At 40.0% G+C, this 12,582-nt stretch overlaps 1 protein-coding gene across 4 annotated transcripts; it reads left to right on the top strand.

Moving 5' to 3' along the window:
* The first annotated feature begins 38 nt into the window (after positions 1–38).
* Positions 39–11,852, top strand: LOC124639045 (fatty-acid amide hydrolase 2-A-like). Of its 4 annotated transcripts, XM_047176262.1 has the most exons (13): positions 45–161; positions 413–501; positions 1,343–1,609; positions 2,045–2,171; positions 3,769–3,940; positions 5,786–5,910; positions 6,996–7,085; positions 7,969–8,117; positions 8,438–8,520; positions 9,042–9,228; positions 10,363–10,485; positions 10,853–10,990; positions 11,294–11,852. In XM_047176262.1, the coding sequence occupies exons 2-13, from the start codon at positions 463–465 to the stop codon at positions 11,438–11,440; spliced, it is 1,647 nt and encodes a 548-aa protein (XP_047032218.1). In that variant the 5' UTR covers positions 45–161; positions 413–462; the 3' UTR covers positions 11,441–11,852. The 4 variants fall into 4 exon arrangements, with proteins under 4 accessions (XP_047032220.1, XP_047032218.1, XP_047032217.1 ...); XM_047176264.1 differs by lacking the exon at positions 413–501 and having other exon boundaries at positions 39–161; XM_047176261.1 differs by lacking the exon at positions 45–161 and having other exon boundaries at positions 174–501.
* Positions 11,853–12,582: the final 730 nt, after the last annotated feature.

Below are 12,582 nucleotides of genomic sequence, written 5' to 3'. Positions count from 1 at the left end.
TGAAATTATGACAGATTTGAGACGGTGAGACATTGACAGATAGTTGACAGAACAAACCAAACAATGTCAAGAAATATGAAATGAACGAACTTTTTCTTATTTTTGGAACGAAATTGTGATAATCTCCAAACATTTGAATTTGGAAAATAGAGAATAATAATGTATGTAATCAAATCAAATACAATTTACATTCATGTAAAATACTGGATACTTTGATTCCAGAAGTATACCATGAAAGTTTGAACGATAGAACCACGATCGCATTATTATGTAAACAAGAAATATCTCTATGAAGCTTAGAGATAAAATAGAAAGTTTTGCATCTAATATGGCTAGCACCTTTCACATCATTCCTCGTCGCGTACATACACGCCAGCGAATTTGAAATTAGAACTGATCTTTTTCATTGTAGTTTCAAAAAACAAACGAGTTGTGTTAATTAACATAATTTATTAGAGAGCAATGAGCATATCGAACGGCGAAAAAGCGAAAAATATCCAGGTAAGCGTTATTACTCACAATGTGCATACATTAACAAATGGCTTAGCAAATACTTGTCTCATGCAATGCAAGCAACACAAAGTTAGCCTAGCTTTTGCTTTTATCCTTGCACTTGCATAGGGCATTGATCTTTACTCTTACAACCAGTTTCAGTAGAGGTTGCATAGCTTGCACTGACCTCCTTGGGTTTATTACTAAACTTATTTTGTTCCTGTAAAATGCGTAGTAGCATTCATTTTTACTCAATATAGTTGATACGTTAACTAATTTATGAAAATTGAATGTGTATTTTCTTTATCTGTGGTATATTGATTAGTATACGTTCTGTATTGAACAGTGAGTGGTGTATTTTCAATATTTGTGCAAGGTAAGTAAAGTAAAATAATAAAAAAATACATTTTATGATTTTTTTCAGGGAAATTGTAGATTATAGTTATCATGAAACATTGTATAAGTTTAAATTGATTCAATAAATAAAGGTGATTGTGAGATATTGAAATAAATACATTATAGGTATATCAAAGTGGCTTTATCTGCCGAAAATGAGCATATTATTTTACATTAGCATATCTACTTAAAGTTAATGTCACTTGACAAAAGGTTAATATTGTTTTAATGAACAAACAGTTCAAGTCTAACAAAAATTTTATAAAATTGAATTACCATAATGGTGACAAGAATTATAGCCAACTTATAGTAACATTTTTTTAAAAAGAAATCTCTTATTCCATTTTTATTCTAGCCCAAGTTCACCGACAACATATTTACTTTGAAAATTGAATGAGAACATTTATCACAAATGCACCAAGATTTAATACACACTACCATTTTTATCCAACAGCATCACAAAAATAAACCGACAAAAATATTCCTGGGTATGGCTACCAACATGCTGAAACATGCGTTCCTCATCTTCCGAACATACCTGGACCTGGTCATCGACATCATCTACGGATACTTCTGGGAGGGAACGAGGAAACCCTTACCAGATTTGGAGAAGAAACATGCCATGTTAGCCGAAAGTGCTGTGGCATTAGCTGCGAAGATCAGGAATAAGGAGTTGAAGTCTAAGGACCTGGTTAAGGCTTGCATTGAAAGGATTCAGCAAGTAAGTCATAAACTATTACGTTTAGATTGATTTTTTTTGTAAAACCCTTATGGTAAAATAGCTGGAAGAATTTAGATAAAGTTTGGTAAAATAAGTATAGAAAGCAATTTACTATTTAATTTTGAACTTAATCATCTGCCTATCCATTACCCAAACTATGCCAGGAACGGCTTCCAGTTGCACTGGATGCAGCAGTCTACCGGTACAGTTTTCCATGTAGCAAGTGCCTATCTGACCTCCTCAATCAAGTCACCTAGGTGACCAGATACATCTTAGTAAGACTGGATGTCAGACTTTCTGGCTTCTGACTAACCTATTGCTGAAATAACTGCTAGGTCTTACCAATTTCTTTCTGACACTAAGCTTGTCATGATCGTCACCCATCCACGGAGCGACCGCGCAGTGTTGCTTGACCTCATGATTATTGCTTTGCAGGTAAATCCAATAATAAACGCGGTAACAGACGAGAGATTTGATGATGCTCTGAAGGAAGCGCAGGAAGTAGACAAACTCATTGAGGCAGGACTTACTGATGAGTACTTCCAGAAGAAACCGTTTTTGGGTAACTAATTGATATTTAAAGCGCAGCGTCCGCAGTTTTGCCAACGATCCCTTCCCTAAAAAAATGGGCTATCAGATATAACACTCAAAGAAATCATCATATCGGTCCAATCGTTTTTAAAACTTACGCGTTCAAGCCAAGATGTAAACTAAGTCCACGGTTTTGCCACCATCCAGATGGAACTACTTCCTTCATCAGGATAAACTTTGGCTTATATGATTTTTTGATATATGTATGGTATGTATTTGCTTATATACTTTAGTTTCATCTTAATCCGTGCCATAGTTCTTGCTAAAAAGAGTAACAGACATCCAAATACGAGTTTATTTATATTTTCAGTATATTTTTCAATGTTTTTTTTTTTATTTTTAATTTTCTACTACTTCCTACCTACTGAAATGATGAAAGGTACATTCAGCCAATTTTACAAGCAACATAATGTGTGTAATTAAGTGTCCGTAACTCTCATTTTACGCAACCGCTTGTTACAATAGTTAAATCATATAATTTCTTTTTAATTACACTTGTAAATAACAACTTCCTACATGCTTACTTAGTTAATTACGATTTTGCTCGCTTCGATAAAACTACATATTTCAGGCAGTCACAAACTTTTAAACATATTCAAATTAGGCTGATAGATAATATGTACATACATAGATTTAATATGTTTTTTTGAAGTTCATGCAGTTTTCTATCATCTCTATGCAGGTTTATAAACCATTCTTTTCTGATTTTTTAACGTAAAAGCATGACAAACAGACATACTTACAGATTATTTGAGAATTTCATTAAAAGGCTAGCTTGACCGTCCCATCTTCGAAAAGTAAAAACATATAGGTATACCTTCCTCATCAATGCCTCTGCCTCTACCTAATTGTGACAATTGTATACAAAAACGTTTAATAGGTTTTTAGTTTTTCGCGAACAGGCAACGGCAGATTTAATTGTGATTTACTTTCAGTCCGTTATGAATATGTTTCTATGAAAGTGACTGTGGCCCCGATAGCAAGCCTCTGTGTGGTAGAAAGTTGGCAATTATATCATTTATTATACAGCTAATTAGTGCTTTATCACTAATTGGATGTGTAATTAGATGGATATATTATTTTTATAGTTATTTTGTTGGAGAAATGTTCCTGTAAAAATAGCGTTTAATAGGTATATTTCTACTGTGCAGTAGATAACTCTAATCCTTGATTATTGTTGGTCATGAATTTTCTTAGATTTGTTAGGGTAAATAAAAGCCCAAGTTAAGAACTGTTATGAAACTGACTGTCTATATTATGCATACCACATAGCTAGATACATTTATTAGCTTATTCATGAACATCTTTTTATCGGCAGCTTCTAATCGGAGTTTTTAATAACCTAATAAGCTAACGACTGGCTTTTTATAAGCCCTAAACTACATTCATTCGGTCTACGTTGATTCGTAGATTGATTTGTTCTCCACTGCCAGTTCAGCATAAAAAATAAAGTTAGTATTATAGAATTTGCAACACAGTTTATACTAGTGCGGATGTTAGGGAATTTTATTTTGTAACGGTTCTCTTATGTCAATAAATAATTTATTTATTTATTTGTTTTTTTCCAGGCGTCCCATTCACAACAAAAGAAAGCCATGCAATAACAGGCCTGCTACATACACTGGGCTTAGTCGCCCGGCGTGACGTGCGAGCGCATGAAGATGCTGAATGCGTGCGACGCCTGCGCGAGGCCGGCGCCATCCCTGTGGCCGTCACTAATGTTCCCGAGGTCAATAAGTGGTGAGTGCTTTAATGACCACCATCACTGTTACAACGCAGGGTGTATTTTATCGCTATCCCTGTGTCCGTTACCAACGTGCCTGAGGTCAATAAGTGGTGAGTGTCTTATTGACCACCCCCAGTAGTATCACGCAGAGTGAGTGTGAATGCTGTGGCATGCTGGCGCCATCCCCGTCGCCGTTACTAATCTGCCCGATGTCAATAAGTGGTAGGTGCCTTAATGACCACCACCAATATCAGTCCTGCTACATACACTAGGTCTAGTCGCTCGGCGCGACGTGCGAGCGCATGAAGACGCTGAATGCGTACGACGACTGCGCGAGGCCGGAGCCATCCCTGTGGCAGTCACCAACGTGCCTGAGGTTAATAAGTGGTGAGTGCCTTAATAACCACCATCACTGTTACAATGCAGGGTGCATGTTGGCGCTATCCCTGTGTCCGTCGTCACCAACGTGCCCGAGGTCAATAACTGGTGAGTGTCTTATTGACCACCGCCAGTAGTATCACGCAGAGTAAGTGTGATGCTGTGACAAGCTGGTGCCATCCCCGTGGCGGTCACTAATGTGCCCAATGTCAATAAGTGGTGTGTGCCTAAATGACCACCACCAATATCAGGCCTGCTACGTACACTAGGCTTACTCGCCCGGCGCGACGTGCGGGCGCATGAAGATGCTGAGTGTGTACGACGACTGCGCGAGGCTGGGGCCATCCCTGTGGCTGTCACTAATGTACCCGAGGTCAATAAGTGGTGAGTGCTTTAATGGCTACCACTGCTACTGCTAGAATTTAGAGTGTGTGCGACGGCTACGCGAGGCTGGGGCCATCCCTGTGGCAATCACCAATGTACCCGAGGTCAATACCTAAGTGGTGAGTGCCTTAATGACCACTACCATTACTAGGCCGTGGAGTGTGTGTTGTGGTAAGTTGGCGCCATCCCTGTGGTAGTCACTATTGTGCCCGAGGTCAATAAGTCGCGTGTGCCTTAATGACCACTACCAATATCAGGCCTGCTACATACACTAGGCTTACTCGCCCGGCGCGACGTGCGGGCGCATGAAGACGCCGAGTGTATCCGACGGCTGCGCGAAGCTGGGGCGATCCCTGTGGCTGTCACTAATGTGCCCGAGGTCAATAAGTGGTGAGTGCCTTAATGACCACTACCATTACTAGGCTTTGAAGTGTGTGCAGTGGTAAGCTGGCGCCATCCCTGTGGCAGTCACCAACGTGCCGGAGGTCAATACGTGATGAGTGCTTTAGTGACCACCACCATTCTGAAGACGCGAAGTGCTGTGGCAAGCCGGCGCCATCGCTATGTCAGTCACCAACTTGCCCGAGGTCAATAAGTGGTGAGTGTCTTACTGACTACCACCAATATCAGGCTTGCTACATACACTGGGCTTAGTCGCCCGGCGCGACGTGCGAGCGCAAGAAGATGCTGAACGTGTTCGACGCCTGCGCGAGGCCGGCGCCATCCCTGTGGCTGTCACTAACGTGCCGGAGGTCAATAAGTGGTGAGTGCCTTACCTACTGACAACCACTACTAGCACGCGGAGTGCGTCCAAAACTAAAACAAATAGTTTCTTCGAAACTATAGGGACTTATTTGTAGTTGTATTATTTTTAGTTGGATATGACAGTCAGAAACGATGGATGGATTGCATGTGGTTAGGAAGAGTGGTACTTGTGAGATGACGGCAGATAGAAGAGAATGGAAGTAGACAACATGGTGCGACGACCTCAAACAAAATAGGGATATATGATGATTAGATAGATTTGACAGTCTGTAACTGTAATGATGTAACTATTAGGAACCTAGGATTAACATATTTTTATGTACATCTTCCAGGATGGAGAGCCGTAACTACGTGTTCGGTCAGACGTGCAACCCGCACCACTCGGGCCGAACACCCGGCGGCTCCAGCGGCGGGGAGGCTGCCCTCTGTGCCGCCCGGGCCACACCCATCTCACTCTGTATGTATAAACTGCAATATTACTACATAATATATTATATGTAGGTATTGATAAAATCACCAACCCGCATTGAGCAAGCGTGGTGATTAACGCTCAATCCTTCTCCGTGTGAGAGGAGGCCGCAGCCCAGCAGTGGGACGATAATTTTTTTTTACTTGATAAACTAGCCTGTCACGACTACGAGGGTAATGTACTTCCCCCCATCAAAAAGTAGTGTCTTACTACCACACTCACGGTCCGAACCGTTCTCAAGAACGCCTTGCCTCTGCGGTCTATCTTGGCATGGGCGGACCACCGGGACATAACGAATTATTTATTTATTTATTTACGAATTTAAGCGGTAAAGCTATTGCATAGCATTCTGTATCTACTTATTTTATTCATACAGTATTTCTTTTTCTTTGATATTAATTCAAGTTACACTTTTTGAGCGTGGTGACCGATAGGAAAACAATTTTTTCTTAAATACATATACTTATACACCTATATACTTTCTCACAAACAGCTGATTATGTATTCGTCCGATTTCGGAGCAGCTCGTCTCGATTCGGGCGAGTTCCGTAAAGTCGTACAATACGTGTAATCGCACGACACACAGCGCCGTGTCGAAGACTGCCGAACTGACACGACGTCAGACGATGCACGGCCTTCAAGCCACACCTCCGTGCCCGTCGGAGTGGGGAGCGTGAGGTTTTTTCGTTACGGAATTTCTGGATTTGGTCCCCGCGCTCAAGGCCTGCGATAGAAGCTATGCAATAGCTTAAAAAGATGACAGGAAAGAAATTACTTCGTGTTTCAGAAGCTATTTTAAATTGGTTTATCTTCAACATCTTTGACAAACGTTACGAGTAGTCCCTTACCAAGAGGTGTCGTTTGTTCAAGTAACTTGTTTAGAAAGCACTCACTACACATTAAATACCGATACTGAGCTGCATCTGATTAAACTCGAAGCCCCTAATATGATCGGGAAAAGGCTAGGCAGATGATAAAGCTGGAAGGCTAACAAGCAAATTATAATTAAAATCATAAAACTTAAAGTCCAAAATGCAGTTTAAAGGAACGTTTGTGTATGACACATGTTTCAGGCTCGGACATCGGCGGCTCGACTCGCATGCCGGCGTTCTTCTGCGGACTGTACGCGCTCAACCCTACTTCTGGATACACTAGCCTTAAAGGTAAGCGCTTTTTAAAGATGTGATTTGACTTTTTACAAAAGTATTAAATCAACGGCTTCTTTTTATGGTATTGTTATTTTTTTATTGAAAGTCTTTTATTTCGAGACTAACTCTACGACTAGTTCCACGCGGTTTGAACCGCGTCCCGGCGAAACTTTTTCCCGTACTCGGATAAAACATGACCCATGTTCAGCGCAGATAGTTTAGCTACCAGTGAAAGAATTATTAAAATTGATTTTGTAGTTCCGATGCCTATTCCAAAAATTTTTCCTCTTTATACGACGTTATTTTTTGTTTGAGCGAAACCTGAATATAGTTTGTTCAGAATCAGTAACTGAATCGATTCCAATAGTTTTTACACCATGTTATATTTTTTCCCAAAATTATCTAAAAAACTTTGAATGTTGGACACCACAAATAGGTATTTATTCTCGCACAACAAGTCACGGCGAGTTCATAGCGGGCGCGAGCGCACAGTGCTATCGCGTCGCGCGGCATGTGTGCGTTTTGTGGTGATTATGTATTTTTACGGACAGTCCCGTAACTTAACAAGCTTATAACTTTCATGATACGGTTTTGAAATTTCGTACATAGATTCTTTACATAAAAATACTAGATAGGTGTATCAGGTTTCGCATAAACAAAAAATTACGTTGTATATTAGTATAGCAGTATAGATAAAGCTATATTATATGATGTAATAATTTTATAGGTGTATTTAGCGATTGGTTAGATAAAAATATTATAATCAAAACTAATGTTATTGCGTTATTATTCCGAATTAATACTTGTGTATATTTCAAATAGGGAAAATAACTTTTTTTTTTGGTAAAATGACGAGAGTATGAGATTCAAATCATATAGTCAATATTTTTGGCCCCAGGCTCAGCTCTCCGCTCGGGCTCGGAGAAGTCGATGGCGTCGATAGGGCTCGTCAGCTCGCACTGCGCCGACCTCATACCGCTCACCAAGATCATTGTCGATGCTGACAAAGTGCAGGAGTTGAATCTAGATAGAGTTGTTGATGTTAAGGTTAGTACCTACCTAAATTGTGAATTGTTTGGTATAATGTTTTTATGTTTGTTTGTGATGTGTATTTTCAGCCATAAGTACGATCTACTTCATGTAGCTAGATAAAAAGAAGGTTCCTTCGATTAATAGGCTATCTAATACTAAAGCATATTTCTAAATTAGATTTTGATATAAACGCATTCAAACATACTATTTCAGACATTTTTTTTAAATAAACGATTTCTAAAAATATGAATTAAAAAAAATACCAATTATTCACTTTTACATCTAATTTAACACTATTCCAATCTGTAATTATGTATTTTTGTAACATATTTCAGAAACTGCGCTATTTCTACGTAGAGACGGCGCAGGATCTGCGCGTCAGCCCCATCTCACCTGAACTGCGCAGCGCTATGAACAGGTGGGTAGCATTGCTATAGCAATCTCTAGTTTCACTTAAAACCATATTTTTTACGTACATTTATAGCAAATAAATAATTTGATGTCAATGTTATTAGGAATACCTTGTGAGAATACATGCTATTGTTAGTTAATATTTATATTGAGGAAATGGAATAGGAGGATTGGGAATAAATGACGTTGTTTGCGAATCTATCGAAGTGGCCATACTCAAAACCCTCATCAGCTTATAATGTCAAACTTATTCTGGCCCTATGTATTCCCTAACGTCCTTACCTTAACTCATGTGCTCCATTATGTACCCGAATTTTAACGAATGTGAATTTTCAGCCATATTGAATGAGTATGCTCACAATATTTTTAAGGCATCCGCCCCTGTTTGTCCCTTTTTATTTTAATATTTCAACCATGTCATGACGCCTATGTCGCCTACTATTTTAACAAATGACGCGTATTATAAATCTATGAGACGCATATTATTTAGAAAATGTTTTTAATTTTAATTAAAAATTAAAATTTCAGAGCCATCACCAAGCTTACAGAAGACGCGACTTCCACTCCTCACGTGCCTGTCCCCTACTACCACGCCGGCTTCAACTACATGTTCGTGCTGTGGCGCTACTGGATGACGCACGAGGAAGATGACTTCGCCTCACTGCTGACTAACGGACGAGGAGCTGCGAAGGCCTATGCTGAGCTGCCTAAGAAGGTAGTCTGCCTTGAGTGCCTAGGCTTTTCCCAACGAAGTCAAATCATTTATTTCATTTAGGCCTTACAAGCACGCCTTTCATCATCATCTCCAAGCCTTTTCCCAACCATGTTGGGGTCGGCTTCCAGTCTAACCGAATGCGGCTGAGTACCAGTGCTTTACAAGGAGCGACTGCCCTATCTGACCTCCTCAACCCAGCTACCCGGGCATCCCAATACCCCTACTCAAGGGCGATACTCAGAGGTGGTAGAAATAAAATAGCGGACTGTATGCTATGGTAGGTTCGTATATTGGATTATAAAAACGCGCGCCTATGATCCGTGTCGTATGAGTGACTGGTGTGTCGCCTCGTCCTGCTCCCCGCAAGTCTGTCGTCCTGCTCCCCGCAAGTCTGTCGTCCTGCTCCCCGCAAGTCTGTCGTCCTGCTCCCCGCAAGTCTGTCGTCCTGCTCCCCGCAAGTCTGTCGTCCTGCTCCCCGCAAGTCTGTCGTCCTGCTCCCCGCAAGTCTGTCGTCCTGCTCCCCGCAAGTCTGTCGTCCTGCTCCCCGCAAGTCTGTCGTCCTGCTCCCCGCAAGTCTGTCGTCCTGCTCCCCGCAAGTCTGTCGTCCTGCTCCCCGCAAGTCTGTCGTCCTGCTCCCCGCAAGTCTGTCGTCCTGCTCCCCGCAAGTCTGTCGTCCTGCTCCCCGCAAGTCTGTCGTCCTGCTCCCCGCAAGTCTGTCGTCCTGCTCCCCGCAAGTCTGTCGTCCTGCTCCCCGCAAGTCTGTCGTCCTGCTCCCCGCAAGTCTGTCGTCCTGCTCCCCGCAAGTCTGTCGTCCTGCTCCCCGCAAGTCTGTCGTCCTGCTCCCCGCAAGTCTGTCGTCCTGCTCCCCGCAAGTCTGTCGTCCTGCTCCCCGCAAGTCTGTCGTCCTGCTCCCCGCAAGTCTGTCGTCCTGCTCCCCGCAAGGTGCGGTGTTTTATCACCAACAAACACATAGGCTTTTTATCAACACACCACGCGGGCGAAGCCACAGGCGGAAACTAGTTTGTTATATAATCTGAATGATAGCATAAACATATTGTGCTGACCCCAAGTAAAATTGGGAACAGGGCAGGAATAAAAAGCTGTATATTAATTCTGTATATTTTGTTGTTCCAGCTAGTAGGCATGTCGAACTTCACTCTCCCGGCTATCATGAAGCTGCTGGATGACCAGGTGTTACCGCCCGTCAACAAGGACTGGGCTGAGAAGCTTACTAACGAACTCAAGGAGGATTTGATTGTGAGTTATTTTTAAATATTTAACTATGTTGTGGTGTTTTTTATTAAATCAAGACATATCTATGAGTATAATTCATGAGCCAAAGTCAAAATGCCAAAGCCAAAAAGCCTTTGCATGTTCTTATGGACAGTGAGGCACTAGTTGCACGATTTCCAAAAGTGAAGTAAGAACGCTGTGAACACTCTGTAAAAAGAAACATCATATTAAGAATTAGATCTTATAGCGATTCCATCAATATTGTAAATTATAAAAATGTGTTTTATCAAATAACAATAACATAACTCAAAAATCACACCTCTATTTATACCTATAGTTATTTCTATTTACTCCAATTTTACACACATAAATAATATTTATAAATTTTCAGAAAACCCTAGGCGATGACGGAGTGCTAATATTTCCTAGCAGTCCCTCAGTGGCGCCGTATCACTACTCTCCTATAGTGAGGCCCTTCAACTTCGCCTACTGGGCGGTCATTAACGCACTCAGATTCCCCGCCGCACAGGTAAGAGAGCTTTATTTGTTTTTAATATGCAAGTGGAAATCTTATTTCGTCGGTACTTTAATTTGGTGAATTAAGACGATTTTTTTAATGTTCGTTCGTACAAAAGTAAACTTAGTAGAATTTAAAATCAATTTTATTTGAAATAAGTTTCACCTATGTACTATTTTATGATATCACTTTGTCTGTCATTATGTGTTTACCGGGTACATATATGGTTTTATTTATTCCATTTCAAATTTCATTTCAAACTTATTGCATATCTATAAAATGTAAAATAAAAATGAATAATTATATTTTCTTCAGATCCCTCTCGGCGTGAACAGCGACAAACTTCCTCTCGGCATACAAGTAGTCGCCGCACCTAAACAAGAGGCTCTCTGTGCAGCCGTCGCGCAGTACCTCGGCGAAGCCCTAGGGGGCTCCACTCTTCCTTGCAAGATATTAGACTAGACTACGAAGAAGGAATCTGATATTAAATACTCAGATTTGCGCCCTATAAATCGCTTGTAAGGGATTTTATTGCTGGTTCCTCTGACGGACATTGAACACTAAGAAATTAACTGCCGGCAAAGGTGCTTTTAGAAACCGGCCACTAATGATTTTAATATTAGCTTGTTCTATTGATTGTCAATAATTAAATAATCCAGCATAAGTATAGTTTTGCTTACACATGTATAATCTACTTAATTTATACTTATCTTTAACAATATAATAAGCATTTTTTTAAATCAACATTCAAAGTTCGCATTTATAATTTAAGTATGATATGATAAGTAATTTCCAGTTTGCTATACATCCATATATTTGTTATTTTATATAATATTTACATATTTTCAATGATGATAATAAAACTATCTTAATATTTGTTATTTTTTTTGGTCCATTTCTAGGAAATGTTATTAGAAAAATATACAACATGTAACTTAATTAACGCACATCCTGAAATTAGTTTGTTCAGAATCGTTTACTGAATCGATTTATATCATTTTTAATATAGGTAATTTTTTATCCCAAAAATAATTAAAACTACGGATATTATTGTCATATTAACCCTGTACAGTCAAAACAAATTCAAATAGACCGTAACTCAAAGTAATAAGACTTCGTGTATTGTCGGCTTTTTCCGTAGTTTCGTTATGTTGTGTCGAGTCGAGCGGCGCGCGGCGCGATATTTCCGTGCGTAGTAGTATGACCAAAAAGTTCTCCAAGAATTGGTATAACTAATTTAGTAAATAACAATGCATATACATGTTAAATTAAAAATTCAGTGTATGTATTATGATTACAACATAATATTCTAATTGGGGTGTTTGATTGTGTGCGTTAATTACGTTACATGTTGTATAGTATGTATGATTGTCTCACTTAAGCATTTAAAGGTTGTGGAAGTATTCTAATGGTGCTGGAATTTTGAAACGATGAAAGTTACTATACTCTATCCACGGAAGCAAGAGCTAAAAGGTAAACAAAGAATGACACTTTTTCAAGATGGCGGTATAACCCGACCGATGACAAAATCACAGATACTGCGAACATTTTACACAAAAATGTGACGTTTTGTCATCGGTCGGGTTATACCGCCATCTTGAAAA

The sequence above is a fragment of the Helicoverpa zea genome, chromosome 18 (genome assembly GCF_022581195.2).
Source record: "Helicoverpa zea isolate HzStark_Cry1AcR chromosome 18, ilHelZeax1.1, whole genome shotgun sequence".
NCBI classification, from domain to species: Eukaryota; Metazoa; Arthropoda; class Insecta; order Lepidoptera; family Noctuidae; genus Helicoverpa; species Helicoverpa zea.
The sequence above is the reverse complement of the archived record's forward strand: the minus strand, read 5'-3'. Positions and strand labels throughout refer to the sequence as shown.